This window comes from Ochotona curzoniae, unplaced genomic scaffold (assembly GCF_017591425.1).
Source record: "Ochotona curzoniae isolate NIBS_2020 unplaced genomic scaffold, NIBS_Ocur_1.0 contig_2321, whole genome shotgun sequence".
In the NCBI taxonomy this organism is placed as follows: Eukaryota; Metazoa; Chordata; class Mammalia; order Lagomorpha; family Ochotonidae; genus Ochotona; species Ochotona curzoniae.
The window spans coordinates 22031258-22047040 of NW_024465421.1; the positions used below are offsets into that span (position 1 = coordinate 22031258).

A 15783-nucleotide genomic window follows, 5' to 3' on the forward strand; every position below is an offset into this window, starting at 1 on the left:
TCTGTTCTGCCCCTCGTTACGTGTCAACCAGTCTAGCCTAAAGGCTCTGGAGGGAATGGGGTCCTGACTTTCTGACCTGGGCTGTCCCCAGAGCTGTCACTTGTCACACCCAAGACACAGGCCCCAGAAATGCAGCCCCACTGGTCTGGGCAGTGGGTGCTCTCAGGCGGAAGGAAGCAGGCTTGGGCAGAGCAGAGAGGTTGGGAGTGTTGGGGCCGAGCAGCCAGTCCTGGGGGGATCCAGGCCTGGCCAAGAACGTCCGGCCCCACCCAGTGGCTCCCTCAGTCCTGACGAGTGACCTCCTTGCCAGAGCCCTTGCAGACAGTGGGTCTGAGAGGCGATGTCAGCGTCTATGACAGGCTGCTCTGAAAATGACCTGGGGTTGAGATGTGGCTCCAGCCACCCCAGAGGCCTGGAGCTGCCAGATGGACTGATGGGACCACAAGACTGCCCTGCTGAGCCCATGGTGGGTGTGTCTAAGTAGCCGTGTCTAGGGGGCACCCAGGGCAGTTGGGAAGGCATATCTGACTGCCCATAGCTGCCAGAGTTCGCACCTGTGGCCCCTGCAGGCTGGCCAGGGTCATGGGGGCACGACCTCTCAGGAGGCACAGGGGAAGTGGCAGGGTGTGGCTGCCTAGTGGGCTGCATTCTCAGCAGGTGACTCAGGAGAAGTGAGTCACAGAAGACCCCCTCCTGCCCCTGCTGCCAGGGCCCCACCTCCCCTGTGGTCCCAGAGGGAGGTGGTAGGGAACTCCCTGGGCCCCCAGCCCAGCACTGAGCCATGAGTCAGTCCCTGCTGGCCTGAGAAGCTGCCTGGTTTTCCATCCCTCCTGTTGTCCTGCTAGGAAAGTAAACACAGATTACGCAATGAGGGGCAGGGGAGGCTGGGCCTGCCTGGTCCTTCTAGAGGGCTGAGGCCCAAGCCCACACAGGTGATAAGGCTGTACATGTAGGGGAGCTAGGACTCAAACCCAGATTAGTCCCCAGCCAAAGCCTATGGGCTTTCTCTGGTGTGAACAGGGCCTGTCACGTATGACCCCCAAATCTCCTGCCTCTCTCTCTAGAGATAGAAGGCTTTCAAAATGCAGATACCTGGGCCCCACCAAGACCCATGCAACAAGTCTGCATTTTAGTGCTCTGCAGGTGAGGGTGAGGCCATGCAGGTTGGTGGGAGGGGTTGCATAGACAGGATGTGCAGGTAGCTGGGGCCTTAGTCTGGGCAGGAGAGAGCCCCATGGTCCCTGGTGCCCGTCCAGTTCCATCCTGCACCCGCCCCTCTCACTAGCCTGGGGGAATGCTGTCAGTCTTGTTCTAGACTGGTTTGGGAGGCAGCAGCCCAGGAAACAGTGACAGCAAACATAAAGGGTGTGGGTGGCCCCACAAAGATGGTAGCCTCCTTCTCAGGGTTGTGAGGGTCGCTGGTGTGGCAGGGGCTGCTTCTACAGGAGTAACCACTGACTGACCCCAAGGAAAGCAAGCACCTCAGGCCTGGCCCCCGTGGCCACAGTGGTGGAGGGGATGAGTCAGTTGGCAAGGGAGAACTCCAGGAACCCAAACCAGCCCAGCTGCTGGAGAGGATGCATGGGGTGAGGATGGGGTGTTCTCCCTGTGTGCGATGCCCACGTGTGTACCCATGTGCTCTCACACACGCACGCACACAGGCTGCAGAGCCAGCTCAGGCTCAGAGCCCAGCCTTCTCAGAGTGTAGAAGCGAGGGCGGTGACACACAGCACAGAGCCCTCTGAATCTGCTGTCTCTCCTGGACCCAGTCCCGCTGAGTCAGCTGCAACTGAGCCAGTCGCCCCAGAGGGTGCAGGCAGGAGCTGGCATTGGAGTGGACTCACCAGGTACCAGCCTGGCCAGGGCACTGTGCTTCAGTCCCTTTCCTCAAAAACCAGAGGAGACCTTGGCCACCCCCGGGTGGGGTGCACTGGCCAGCTGCACCCAGCAGAGGTTGACTGGGGAGCCGTAGTCAGCAGGGAAACACTGAGCACCACTATGCAGCCGGAAGGAATATTTGGAGGTCCTATGATCCCTCCACCCCTTTGCAGTGCCACCAATGGCCTCTGCCACAGATGCGACTGCCTTCCCATTCATGAAGGTTTCACCCCCACCCATGGCCGGGAGCCATGCCAAGTCACCCACGCACAGGAACTCACCCTAGGAAATTGGGGCTGTGCTATGTTCCACTTCATAAATGAAGAAAAGTGAGGCTGGGGGAGGCCTCAAGATGGCTCACTCATGTTCACACAGCTGAACTGGACGGAGCGGGCATTCCACCCAGGGCCGCCTAGGCTGCCCGCCCTCCTTCCCCAGTGAAAATGCAGACTTTTTCTAGTCCTTTCCAAAGGGACTTGGGACATTGCTGCACACATGCAAATGCACACTAGACACCCCTCCTGCCCCACAACACTGAGGGGGCCTCCTGGGTCCAGCCAGCTGTGCTCATCTCTGACACCTGCTTCCTTGTCCGCTGGTTGGCATGTCAGGTGCCTGCTGTCCTCAGACCTGGGCAAGGAAGCCGAGATTGCCTAAGGCTTTGCCTGCCACACTTGGGACAGCACTTTTCTGAGGAGGCCAGGCTGGGCCAAGTGAGGGGATTAGCTTTGGTAGGGAAGCCCTGGTGAGGGGCTGACAGGCTCCCTCCCTCCTTGCCTTTCCCAGTGAGTCCCCTGGCCATGGGACAGAGGGAGGGAGCTTAGCAAGTGAGCACACTCCCGGGCCCCTCTCCAGATAGGACCACAAGGGTACAGAGGCCTGGGGATCTGCATCTCACACACACATACACACCTGCATGCTGACACACAGCCCTCTCGGGCCTCTGCCTTTCATGTTGTCCTCGACCCTTTGGAGCTCTGCAGCTCCTTGGCAAAGTCTACCGTTAGACTGTGTTCTTACTAAAATACGTTCCCTCCTCTGCACCCCAAGACCAAGTGAGCGGTGTTAGAGACAAATGCCCTTTTCTCAGCCTGTGTCCCAGAGCCTGAGTTCAAGGCCTTGCTCCACATCCAATCCCAGCTTCCTGCTAATGTGCACCCTGGGATGCTGCTGACCCAGGAGCACTGGATGGAGACTGGATGGAGCTGCTTGCTCCTGGCTCTGTCCTGGCCCCGTCCTGGCTTGTGGCTTTTGCAGGGAGTGAACCGCAAGATTTCTCTTTCTCTCTGCCTTTCAGAGAAATAAATAAAAGTTTGGGAAGAAGACTCAGAAATGGTGGTCATTCGGGCCCAGCGTGGGAGACACTGAGTGTCCTTGCAGGAGCTAGCATAAATGCGTAGGAATTGCTTCTCCATACTCCTTATAAACAACAGGAGGGAGAGGAAGACAGCTGAATCCAGAGTTCCCGATGCACTGGGCCTGCAGGTTCCTGACCCGCCCTAGGTCTTGTGGGAGTCCCAGGAGCCCTTTGTCCATAACCCCATCCTGCCCACCTCTTCCTACCAACTTGGCTGACAACCCCCAGCACGGTCCAAAGTGGCCCCAGCCAGCTGCAAGTGCAGCCTCTGCTGGTGCTGGGGCCAGCCCAGGATAGGCGGGCAGAAATGTGCCAAGTGGCTGTTCTGACCTGGAAACTGGCAGCTTGGAGGACCCCCTGCGCAGTACTCCCATTGCTCCTGGACCAGGCGTTCTTAGGGCTTCAAAGAATTTCTGTCCAGCAGAGGAGCCTGGGGTCCTGCGACCTGATAACAACACAACATTTGGGGGCAGGGGTGGCCTGCATGAGAAGTCCCTGAGGGAATCACTCTGAAGGTGGGAGCCCACTTTGCCCAGGGACCTTGACTGACCAAGTTTAGCCGCAGGGTTTGACCCGGGGCAGGGAACTGCCCAGAGCTCCCTTTGTTGTAACGCACAGGCTCTCGGGGGCACAGAGGCACAGACCAGGCCACTACCGCACCTGTGGGGAGGTGGGGAGGAGCGCCCAGCTGGAGGAGCGCCGGGATAGGAAGAGGAGGAGCGCCCGCCCAGGGCTCGCAAGGCTAGGTGAGGGCCCTCGGCCAGGGGGCGTGCCAGGCCCGGGACGGAGGGAGGGCTGGGCCCTCGTGGAGGCGGCCTTGGCCTCGGCCTCTCCGCCCCCGACCCAGCGACCGCCCCTCCCGGGAAGGTAAGGCGCCACCTACCCGGGGGGCGGCCGCAAAGCCAATGGCCGCCGGGCGCCCCGCCCCCGCGAGTAGTGCCCAGGCGCCGCGGCCACTTCGCACTCGGGGCTGCCCGCGCCGCCTCTCACCTGCGCCCGCCGCTCTTCCTCGGTGCGCGCCGGTCCGCCCATCCCCGAGCGCCACCATGAACTCGCTCTTCAGAAAGAGAAACAAAGGCAAATACAGCCCCAAGGTGCAGGCACGCAGGTGAGGCGGTGCCGGGACATGGGGTGGGGGGCGGAGTGCCAGGCGCCGAGGGCTGAGGGGCGGCCGAGCCGGAGAGTGTGGGGCGCGCGGGGTCGCCGGGCTGGTGAGGACCTGTCTGGGCTGGGAAGCGCCGTCGGATGAGGGTGAGATCAGCGTGTCCGAGGGGGACACCGGAGGACTCTCAGAACCCGGGGTGGTGGGACGCGAGGCGCGGCCTTGAAGTCCTTGAAGGCTGGGAGATGAGTCCGCGGTGCCGGACACCACGTCCTACGGCTGCTTTGGACCCCTGGAGAAAATTCACGGCAGGCCTGCGGCAGCTGGACGCGTTTCCAGGAGGCTGCGTTGGAGGCGGTGTGTGTTGGGGGGCTCTCAGCTGGCTGGTGCTAGGGCGTTGGGGGGCGCTCCTCGGCGGGGCTCAGCGCGCGCAGGTGCTCCTGGCGTCGGGCAGGCGAGAGGTGAGGGTGGCGCGGGGCGGGCCATCTGCTGCTGCGCACTTCCCCACACCTGCCAGCCTGCACGCGAGAGCCCCGCCCAGAAGCCGAGGTGGGTGCAGAGTCGCCTGGGGAGGGCATAGGCCGGGTCCCCTTTTTCCCCCAGACTACACAGTCAGGCCGGGCGCTGGGAGGCAGCTGGGTGGCGCGGGGCCTCCTCCACCTCTTCGCAGTGCCCTTCCTTTGGGGTGTGGCTCCTTCCCCACCCGCCACCCAGCCCCGAAACTGGCGGCGGCATCTGTGAGCCACGGTTCCCAGGCGGCCTGGGAAGGCAATGACATGCCTCGATGTGTTTGTGCCGACAGGCAGGCAGCCCACGTCCGTTTTGATAAGCTTAATGCATTCATTTAATAACCGGTTTAGGGAAGTTAGAACGATGCTGAGATGGGGGGTGGAGGTGGGACTTGGCCCCTGCCTTCTTCCCCCTTCTAGGGAAAACAGGGTCAGGGCTTTAGGTAAGGGGGATGGGGGCCAGCTGAAATGCACAGCCCTCCTGGCCTGAGGCCCCACCATGCCTTGGGCAGCTCCCTGCTGCTCCTCTCTCCCTGGGCCTCTGATGCGGACAGGAGAGAGCCCTGCACCCAGGAGGACCTGTCCAACAGGTGCAGGCGGGCCTGGCACTCTAGCCTTCAGTTCCGGCTCCCTCCGACGCCCTGGGATCTGGGGTTACCCCCCACCCCCGCCCCGTAGCTCCCTGTCTGTGTCAAGCTCAGAGGTATCCCCCTGCCCCGCCCAGTTCTCCCCTCCCGACTTTCACAACTTTGGGGCTTGGCCTGCTGTTCCTCCCTGGCCAGCCAGCTGGCTCTCAGACCCAGCTGGGGTCCCGGCCAGTCCCTGTGCTGCTCCTCTGAGCATTGTGCAATCCTATGTTCCAAGCCAGCCCCACACGATGATGGCTTTGTCCCGGCCAACACCAAAGCTGAGGCCCCAGTGGTCCTCCACAGCTGCACTCACACACACCTGGAGCTTGGCCTGGGCTTGGACCTCATGGAGTTGAAGTGAGCCTGGGCAAGCTGTGGGCTGAGATTGGGGATTAGCCTACTTCCCCATCTCTCCACCTCATAAGCCTTCCCCAGCCCCACCAGCCCTACAACATATATCCAAGGAGCACTTGGGGTTCCAAGCTGTGGTCCTTGCTCCAGAGGTGCCCGCCCTTCTGCTTGTTGTGTCACTGGGACTGAGGTTATGGCCCTTTCAGAGGGAGGATGGGGCTGCCTGAGAGATTAGGCCCGGGCCCAACGGGGCAGGCCCGAGCTGGGGCCCAGGAAGTGGGAAACCTTGCTACATAACCTGGAACTTCCTAGAGCTTTCCTTTGCTTTTCGGCAGAGCAGGGCTGGGAAAGGTCATTGCATCATCAAGGTTGTCATCACATCCCTTACACCTCCAAGGTGTGACCTTTGCAGACAGACAGCCCGGGCTTCGCACTGTCCAGGGGCTGGTGACGGAGTAGGGAACCCCGCTAAGGAAGCTACCCCTTCCTGCTGGACAGCCTCCTAGCAGCTGAAATCAGCAGGGTCAGGCTAGGGTGTGAACCTGCTGCACCTGTCACCCCAGTTCCTAATGACAGGGATGGGAGCAGGTGTTCACACCTGAGATAATGATGGAGTCAGGCCAGATGGTGCAGGTCACAGGACAGTATCCAGCCCAGCTGGGAGGCCCTGCAGGGGGACCCACTCCCTCCCTCATGGCTGGAAAGGTGCTTGGTCTTTCTGAGCCTGCTTTTGCATGTGGATATCCACAGGTGGGCTGGCTGGGAATAGCGGGTGCCTGGGATGATTCTAATTAGGAACAGTACAGGTGTGGCACCTACTGTGTGTGCCCGCATGGAGCTGGAACCTGCACTAGGAATAGGGTGGCCATGGAGAAGATGCCGACAGCCACCTCTGTCTGATTTGTTGTGCTCGACTCGTTGGGGTGAAGGGCTGCAGAGACTCATGGGAGTCATGGGCTGGGTGGGGCTGATGGAAGGCAGAGCAGGATGGGCTGGGTGTCCAGCCCAGCTGTCCGCATGCACCAGGATCAGGCTGCAGTGAATTGGCAGGGTCAGCAGAGACCAGGGAGGCTGTCCCCTGGGAGGAAGAGGACTTAGACCTGTCCTGGCAAGGGGTGGAGGTTGAGGTCCAGCTCTGACAGAATTTGCCTCTGGTTTGGGATGGAAACTTGGCCCGGCTGTAGCACAAACACTTGTCCAGCTATGAAACGGGACTCACTGTGCCTCAGACATGGCTCCTGGTGAACACACAGCAACTTACCCTCACCTCTACCATCCCTTTCTTGGAGAGTCTTGCAAGTTGGTGCAGCCCTAATGGGGGCAAATAGCTTGTGAGAAGAAGAGCCTGAACCTTTGGGAGTGCCAGCAGCTGCCCGGGGCGCCCTGAGCACAGAGCTTGCTATCATTAACCATGTGTGTGTTGAAGCACCCGTTGTGCCTCTGTGGAGCTGTGTGACCTTGCACAAGTCTCCTGAGGTCCTCAGGTCTCAGTTTTTCTGTCTGCAAGCTGAGGAGTGATGAGGGCCGCCTGTGGCTGATCAGGCAGCTGCGTGCATGCAGAGAGAATGCCCGTTAGCATGCCCTGTGAAATACAGTGGCCAGCCCTAGCCCCTGTGTGACAGCTGCATGCGTTGGCTGTGGCATTGAGCCCAGAGCTGGCTGGGCAGTCAATCTAAGTGGACCTGAGTGGACACACACATGCTGCAGACTGGGGAGCACTGGGAAGTAGGATCGATCTTGTGGAGGGCTCTGTCAACAGTGTCTACCCCCGCTCCTATTGAGGAACCACCTTGCCCTTCATCAGACATCTGCTGTGCTACCATGGATGCTATGGCAGCATGGCCACTTGCCGGGGGGGGGGGGGTGTGTCCTTATCCCAGAGGGTGACACTGAGGCTGAAATCTCATGGGGCTGAGCGGCTGATTCTTTCCAGTACTTTCTGTGTGTTTGAGTTTGTTGTGAGCTTACGGTGTTTTAGGTGAGGAGTGGGATGGAGCAGGAGCACTGGAGGATGACATGGTCAGTGGGAGGCATGCACGGGGCTTGGTCAGGGATGGAGGGTCCTGGGGTGGGTGGCATGGAGCAAGCCTGGCAGAGGGAGCTGCAGAGCTGTGTACCGTGCCTCTTGCTGGCTCTGAGGCAGGTCCCGCCCTGGCCCTCCATGTGACTTCTTCCTTCTTCACTGGGCCGTAAGCTGCCTGCCAGTGCCCAGCACACAGTAGGTGGTCTGTAGCCATGGGTGTGGTCTGGGTTGCATCCAAGTTCTGGAGATGTACAGGGCTGAGGTGCCGTGTGCAAAGCATCAGATGCCTCTTCGCTGCTTCAGTAGCACAAGAGGGAGGACTTAGCACCCAGAAATACTGAGCTTACAGAAGTATCCAAGACTTGCCTGAGTGCTCCCTGAGACCTCTTGAACATATGCACATCTGTGGTGAGACCCCAAGGCCCTCATTTGGCCTGGAGCCCCAGGCCCTGCCCTAGAGACCCAGAGAGGGAACAGCCTTTCCTGGGTGGAAACAGATGAGGCCACAGACCTGGAGGGATGTCACCAGCGTACCGTCCAGTGTGAGGATTAAGGGCTGGGTGTGAGGGGATTGCTGTGTAATTGCCAAGGATGTTTGCCGCAGGGACAGTATCAGTCAGTTGCCCAATCAATCACTCAGGTTTATGGGGCACCTCCTTGTGCTACTTCCCTGCAAGGCTTCCTTGCCATGGAGCTGGAGTTCTTCCTCATCTGATTCCGATTTTACCTTCATGCCAGGGCCCCGTACGGACCAAAGAAGGCAGAGTGCCCCAATGTGCACAGGAGTTGGGCCCACAAAGTTATGTGGATTGTTGTTGTCTCATATATTTGGCGTTGTGTTTTCAGCAGTATTTATCTGATACATCCTACTCCACTTCTTTCTTTATAACCTTCCTGTGTTGTTGAGTTTCAGGTATAGGCCTAAATATGGCAGACAGTTTAGGGAGATGGTATTTCTGTGTTCTCACTTGAGATTCTATCTTTATTATGATTATTATTGGAAAAGTAGATATACAAAGAGAAAGATTTTCTGTCCACTGGTTCACTCCCCAAGTAGCTGCAACAGCTGAACTGAGCCAATTTGAGCCATGAGCTAGGAGTTTCCTCCAGGTCTCCCACACAGGTGCAGGGTTCCAAGGCTTTGGGCTGTCCTCTGCTGCTTTCCCAACCCAAAAGCAGAAAGCTGGATGGGAAGTGGAGCAGCCAGGACACGAACTGGAACTCATCTGGGATCCCGGCACATGCAAGGCGAGGACTTTAGCCACAACGGCTATCGTACTGGGCCTAAGAGTCTTTGTCTTTTCCTCTTTGATGTAAGAATGCCTTTTAAAAAGATTTCTTAAATTTATTTTTATTTTTTGAAAGGCAGAGTTCCCAAGAGAAGGGGAGACAAAAACAAGGAGATTTTCCGTCTGCAGGTTCACTTCCCTAATGGCTACACTGTCCAGAGCTGGGCTGATCTGAAACCAGGAGCCAGTAGCTTCTTCTGGGTCTCCTCCATGATTGCAGGAGCCCAAGGACTTTGGCCATCCTCTCATGCTTTCCCAGGCCATAAGCAGATAAGTGGAGCAGCCAGGACTTGAACAGGCACCTGTATGGGATGCTGGTGTTGCAGCTGGAGGATTAGCTTCCTAAGCAACAGCGCTGACCCCAGGAGAATCTTTGTCTTTGAATAGATGAGTTTAACTTCTTTACATTTATTTTAGTAAACATTATGTTTGGGCCCACTCATATTATGTCATCCTGTTCATGGAGCTTTTCCTTTTTTTTTTTTTTTTAATATTCTGCTTACTATTGCATTGAGCTACATTTTCACAATTTAATATAGGTCCTGGATGGGACAGGGTAGTCACAAGCACAGTGATCTAGGCCATTTGGAATCTCAGTAATGACAGTCGTTGCGGGTGTTTTCCTCTGCCCTACCTGCTGGCATGTAGGTTCTGGGGCAATGAGGACTTACTCATCTTTTGAGGGGCCCTTCTGTGGCCCTTAATTCCAGCTCTCGTCTAAGTCAGGTGCCCCATAAGCAGGTGTCCCTTGGAGCAGGATTTTATAGCACATCAACAGTCTGTCTCCTGGGGCTTGTTCATGGAGAGAGTGAGCCAGCAGGGCGCCAGGTTGTGGGGATGGCACTGAAAATGAAGTTGGCATTTGTGTGCAGTTGCAGCACTTAGCAGCATGAAGCCCACGACCCTGAGCACATTTTCCCACCTCTTCAGCAGGGGTGACATGACAGCGTCGCCTCTGGAACATACGGGACTCTGTCACACATCATGCACAGGATGCAGCCTGGGCGAGGCTCTGCCACGTGCTAAGTCCTACTGCCTGAGGGGCCAGTGGGGGAGTGCCAGGGTGAATGACACAGCCTCAGCTTACCACTTTGTTTCCCAATCCTGGGATCATCCTGGCAGAGATATCAACAAGATGTCAGTCACTGGGCCTCACCCACTTGTCCCATACCATCTCTTGTCACTTGGTGCAGGGTGGAGTGAGTGTGAGCTGGTACTGAGGTGTCCCTAACCCTGTTGAAAGGAGGTAGCTTGGAAGCCTGGCTGCGGGGATTCAAATCCTGGTACCACCATGTTGCAGCTGTGGGGACACTGGACAGATTCTGTAGCTTTTCTGGGCCTGGGTTATCTTCATCCGGGGAATGGGGGTGTAGGAGTTACTATCAATGTGCCATCTGCTCAGATCAATACCTATTGATTGAGCCCCAAGCTGTGATGGAGTGAAAGTTAAAGGAAATAGAAGCCTCATTTCTAGTCAGGTTTTGCCGTCCAGAGGTTGATGGCCTGCCAGGTAGCAGTAAGAAGGAAGGGACCCAGGAATAGATAAAGAAACTGTGGTACAACTTGGCATGATAGCGTAGTGCTTAAAGTCCTAGCCTTGGGTGCATAGGGATCCCATATGGATGCTAGTTCTAATCTCAGCGGCCCTGTTTCCCAGCTGGATCCCTGCTTGTGGCCTGGGAAAGCGGTAAGGACGGCCCAAAGCCTTGGGACCCTGCACCCACGTGGGAGACCTGGAAGGAGCTCCTGGTTCTTGGTTTTGGATCAGCTCAGCTTCAGCTGTTGCAGCCGCTTGGGGAGTGAACTATCAGATGGAAGATCTTCCTCTCTGTCTTTCCTCCTCTCTGTATATCTGACTTTCTTAAAAAAAAGGAAAAGAAAAACTGTGGTATGGTTTACTCATGGAATCCTACTTAGCCATAAAAATAATGAAATTTTGCCATTTGCCACAAAGTGGTCCCAGCTGGAGTCCATTGTGCTTAGTGAAGCAAGCCAAAAAGCAAGCCTTTGTTCCCAAAGGACAAATACTACATATTCTTTCTGATATAATACAACTAATATTCAAAGCACTGCACACATACACACATATGGAGTACACAAAGTAATGGCACTATGCCATATACCTCTCTACTCCTGAATAATAATAAAACTCCCAGTGACACAAATGTACATTCACATTATGATACTATTTTTTTTTCTTAAGATTTATTTATTTTTATTGGAAAGGCAAATATGCAGAGAGGAGGAGAGACAGAGAGGCAGATCTTCAAGGCAAGGACTTTAACCACTATGCTGTTACTTTGGGCCCAAGGTAGGTGCTTTTCTCGCTGTCACTCAGTGCTCACTTCCTGAGTGCCCACTGTGCACAGCAGGGCCCTGAGCCTTTGCTTTCTCCCCAGGCAGCCCTTAAGCAGGGCAGGGGAAGGCAGCCCTCCAACCACCGAAGTTGGCTGCCCAACAGACCTTGAGGCCCCCAGGGAGCAGAAGAGGTGACCAGCCAGGCCCCTTCTCTGGCTCCTGGGAAGGGGTGTGCAGTGTGCATGCCATACATTCCAACGCTGGTGCCTCCGCCCCATCCACCGAGACAGAGTCAGCCCCAGAGAGAGGACTGCACACAGGCGGGGTGGACGGCTGGAATGTGGTGATGGACTCAGCCCAGCCAGGAGTGCTGAGCTCGAGTCCTGGTCCACACAAAAAGAGCAAGGCCACACGGGCAGGTGGTAAGCAGAATGAGGCCTCACCGAGGCTGCTAGGGTGTGAGCACTTCCCATAGAGGCTGGGGACTAAGCCCAGCACTATCCAGAGGGCCAGGCTGCAGTGGCTTTGACCCAGGAGGGCAAGCAGACTCTGGGCTGTGCCCTGGCACTGCCTGCTCAGGTACCATGCTCTACTGGGGTTGGCCATAGTCAGGGAGCCACAGGCAAGGCCCTACCCTGGAGCGGCCGTCTGGCCAGCTCCTGGCACATGCTGGTGTTGGGGGTGTGGCTGGTGGGGAGAGGAAAGGGGTCATCTATTCAGGGTCACAAGGGACCAAGTGTGAGGGAGGCAGACTGGTGCTCCTAGTACATTTGGGCTTTGTGACAGCAGCACTAATGGGCTCTGGGATTCACCAGGCCACAACCAGTTGTACAGAGCCTCAGGAACTGCTGAGCCCCCAGCTGTGGACACTGTCCCGCATGCAGGCAACCCCAACCCTAATGAGGCTTGATGAGAGTGCTCCCACAGTGATCTAGCAAGCCAGGCGTGTGGCTGACGCTGCCTTGCTCCGGTTGGCTGGCAGTGTGTGCTCTGCTAGCAGTCAGGGGGCCTGACCCCTGGGTCTGAAGCTAAAGGGGTAACCCTGAGCCCTCAGATGCTGGCCACGTCTGCAATACTTCACTGCCACCTGCCTGATCCCTTCTTATCTCCAACTCACAGACGAGGAAATAGGCAGAGAGGCTCTGGAAGCCCTCAGCGCTATGACCGGGATTGGCCACTCTCACAGGATCTCCCCTGGGGGCAGGGTCTCCGCAGCTCCCCACCTTTCTGTTACATCATCATGCCAGGATGCTGCCACAACTTGACAGTAGCGAGTTGGTCCAGGCAGGAGGGCATGACCTTGCTTGATGCCAGCAGAGGAGTGTATAGGGGACCTGTTCCCAGTGGAACCAGAGAGGACAAGGTGGGACCCTGGGGTGGCTCCTGGGGTTCCACTGAGTAAAAGCCCCTCAAGACCATCTGTTCTTGCAGACCCAGGCAGGGCTCCTGAGAGACCCTGAGAGCAGGGCGCCTGCCCTGTGCCCACCACATCTCCAACCCCACAAGCCTGAAGCCAGGGGGGCTGCCCAAGGCTGTACACTGCCCCCTGCCAGGCCTGGCAAGAATGTGAACTGGTGTCATATGTCCTCCCACTGTCTTGAGTGTCCCTCAAGAGCCCACTGTTCCTTGTGAGCCTGTGTAGTTGAGCCAGGAGCCACCAGTGTTTCCAGCTCCTGTGCCCAGTGGGTTCTCCGATAGGACTATAGGCTGTGCTGAGTTTTGGCCTTAATGCGCTGGCCCTAAGTCCCTGCTTGTCTCAGAACCTTCAAGTCCTCTCCACCAGACAGCAGACACCATGCTGCTGGTGGCTCCCAGGCCTGGCCCCGTGACATCCTGGGGACACAAAGAAGCACCTGTTTGGGCTGAAACTGCTGGCTCAACCCTGGGAAGCTCTTGGCTGCTGTGTCCCCAGGTGGCCTCCCCTTCTCCCTTCCTGTCCCAGCAGAGAAAAGCAAGGGTGAGTTCAACAAAAGCTGTTTGGATCTGCTGTAGGTGACACCTGCTGGACTCAAAAAACTCACCTGCCAGGAAGCCCTTGGGACACGACCTGGCCTGGACTTAAGCGGTCATTGCCAGAGCTCTAAGGTCCGGAGTCTCCGTCCAGGTCTTATCCCTCTCTCTGATCTCTGGCTAGGCCTGGGGCTTCTCTGGGCTTCAGCATGCCTCTTGTGCCCCACCTGTCCTCTCTGTGGGATCCCTGAATGTGACTTGTTAACAACAAGCATCAACTTCTCTCAGAATCGACAAGAAGCCTTTCTCTTTAAAGCAAGTGGTAACTTGTGCCAGCTGCTCTAGTTCCCCCGCATCCTCTCTGCTCCAAGGCTCTCCTGGTCTTTGTATCTTGCCCTTTTGCAATCACTGCACCAGATGCAGGTTCTTGGCCCTCCCTGCCCTGTGTAGCCTTCATAGTGGGCAAGTAGCCTGGCCAGGTGTTCTGCAGCGTACCCCTGGCATTGACCTTGACTGCTAGGTCCCTGTGATGGGATGGAAGTGCATCTCTGGGGTGTGTCCATGAGGTTGTGTCCTCCCCGGTGACCGACACAGCAGCACCAGGATGACAGTTCTTGGTGATGCTAATCTTGGTCTGTAATGTGAAATGATTGTTTTTTGAATGAGTTTAGGTATCCAGGAGGCAAAGAGACAGGCATACATAGAGCAGGCATATCCTGCTGCACTCCCCAGGTGCTCATGGCAGTAGGGACCAGAGCCAGGGACTGAGAACTTCGTCCAGGTCTCCCATGTGGGTGGCAGGCAGGCACCCAGTTCCCTGAGCCACCACTGCTGCCTCCCAGGCGCTGCACTAGCCAGAAGCTGAAGGCAGGAGTGACCCCCTGGCACCTTGTCTTAGTGCAAAACCGGGTGCCTCTTGGCGCTTGTTCTTGGAAGGGGCCTGTTTTACATGACCAAGTGCTGTAGACATAAAAGCAGGGGCTCTGGGGAAGAAAAGAGTCTGGCACATGCTGGTGTTGAGGGGGCGGCTGGTGGGGAGAGGGAAGGGGTCATCTATTCAGGGTCACAAGGGACCAAGTGTGGACAGAACCCCATGAGTTCCCTGAGCAAGAGGTTATTGCCTGGCAGTCCATACACCAGCATTTCATGAGGGACCCTGTGGTTATACCCCCCGTGTGTGCTGGGCAGTTCTGAACATAAGCCGTGTAGAATCTGCCAGGGAACTCCTCGATTTGCTTGTAACCCTTCACTGGGTCCTTGAGCCCCATGTTGTCTTTGCAGTTTGGTTTAGGTTTGACAGAAGTAACCCCAATTCTCTTCCTACCTGCTCCCCATCCCAACCTTCTGGCCACTTAACGAGGTGGTAGAATGCATTGCTCCCATGTCACAGATGATGACACTAAGGTTTTTAGGCTCACACTGCTGGCTGGTACACCTGGGACATGAACCCTGTATGGCTGCAGACAGCAGAGGCTCTTCCCTGCTTGGGCTGCCCCCTGTCTGACCCTGGGCACATGACTTTGTTTCCAGGACCCTGTTTTATTCACCTGAGTAATAAGCAGGTGTGGCCACATGCTTTCAGAGGCATTTTCAGGTGCATCCGAGTTAGCTTCTGGGTGTGTGGGGTGAGGGGTGGTGGCAGATGTGGCCTGCCATCATGGTGCTGGGCCCCTCCTTTCTCTGGGTCACCTGGCTTGTCCGGTGGGTGCTTGCTGTCTACCTGGGCCCTGCTGGTGAAGAGCTGGACCAGCTGGGCCAGTTCCCCAGGCAGGCGTCCTGGCCTAAGATCCGTGCCCCTCCCTTCCCAGCGGCACCTGCTCCACCTTCATTCCTGCACTGCTGGTGTGGGGCTGTGGGGCTGTGGCTCTCACAGAGTAGGCATGCAGCCAGCTGGAACCTGCACTTCTGGTGTGGGGCTGTGGGGCTGTGGCTCTCACAGAGTAGGCATGCAGCCAACTGGAATCTGGGAGGCATGCTGGACTCTTTGGGATGGATCAGTGGGGACCCAAATAAACCCAGAGGGGGAAAGTGCTGAATTGCTATGGGAGATCTGGATTACAGTCCCACTCCCCTGGCCCTAGTGCCTTAGTTTCCCCATCTGTTCCCCAGGGAGAGCTTGCTCAGGCCCCAGGCAGGGCCAACAGCCCTCTGTGAGCATCAGCCGTGTCTCACAGGCAGGAGCTGGTGTGGCCTCACTGCCATATAGGCTGCAGTGGGATCGGCCTGAGGGCCTAAGAGGCTCATCCTCCTGTCATTGCAGCCACTTTGGGAATGAACCAGCAGATGAAAGATCTTTATTTCTGTATCTCCTTTCCAATAAAAATAAATACATCTTAAAAAAAATAGTAACTGCTGTAGCACATCAGGGATTTGTTCCTTTTTAAAACAGGTTAATCA

General features: G+C 56.9%; 1 protein-coding gene across 1 annotated transcript in view; it reads left to right on the forward strand.

The window, feature by feature from the left end:
* The first annotated feature begins 4273 nt into the window (after nucleotides 1-4273).
* PPL (periplakin) overlaps nucleotides 4274-15783 on the forward strand; it is a 31406-nt gene continuing 19896 nt past the window's right edge. Inside the window, exon 1 of the mRNA XM_040973394.1 lies at nucleotides 4274-4343. Coding sequence (XP_040829328.1) covers nucleotides 4282-4343 — 62 coding nt within the window. The 5' untranslated portion in view covers nucleotides 4274-4281. The remainder of the gene's footprint in view (nucleotides 4344-15783) is intronic.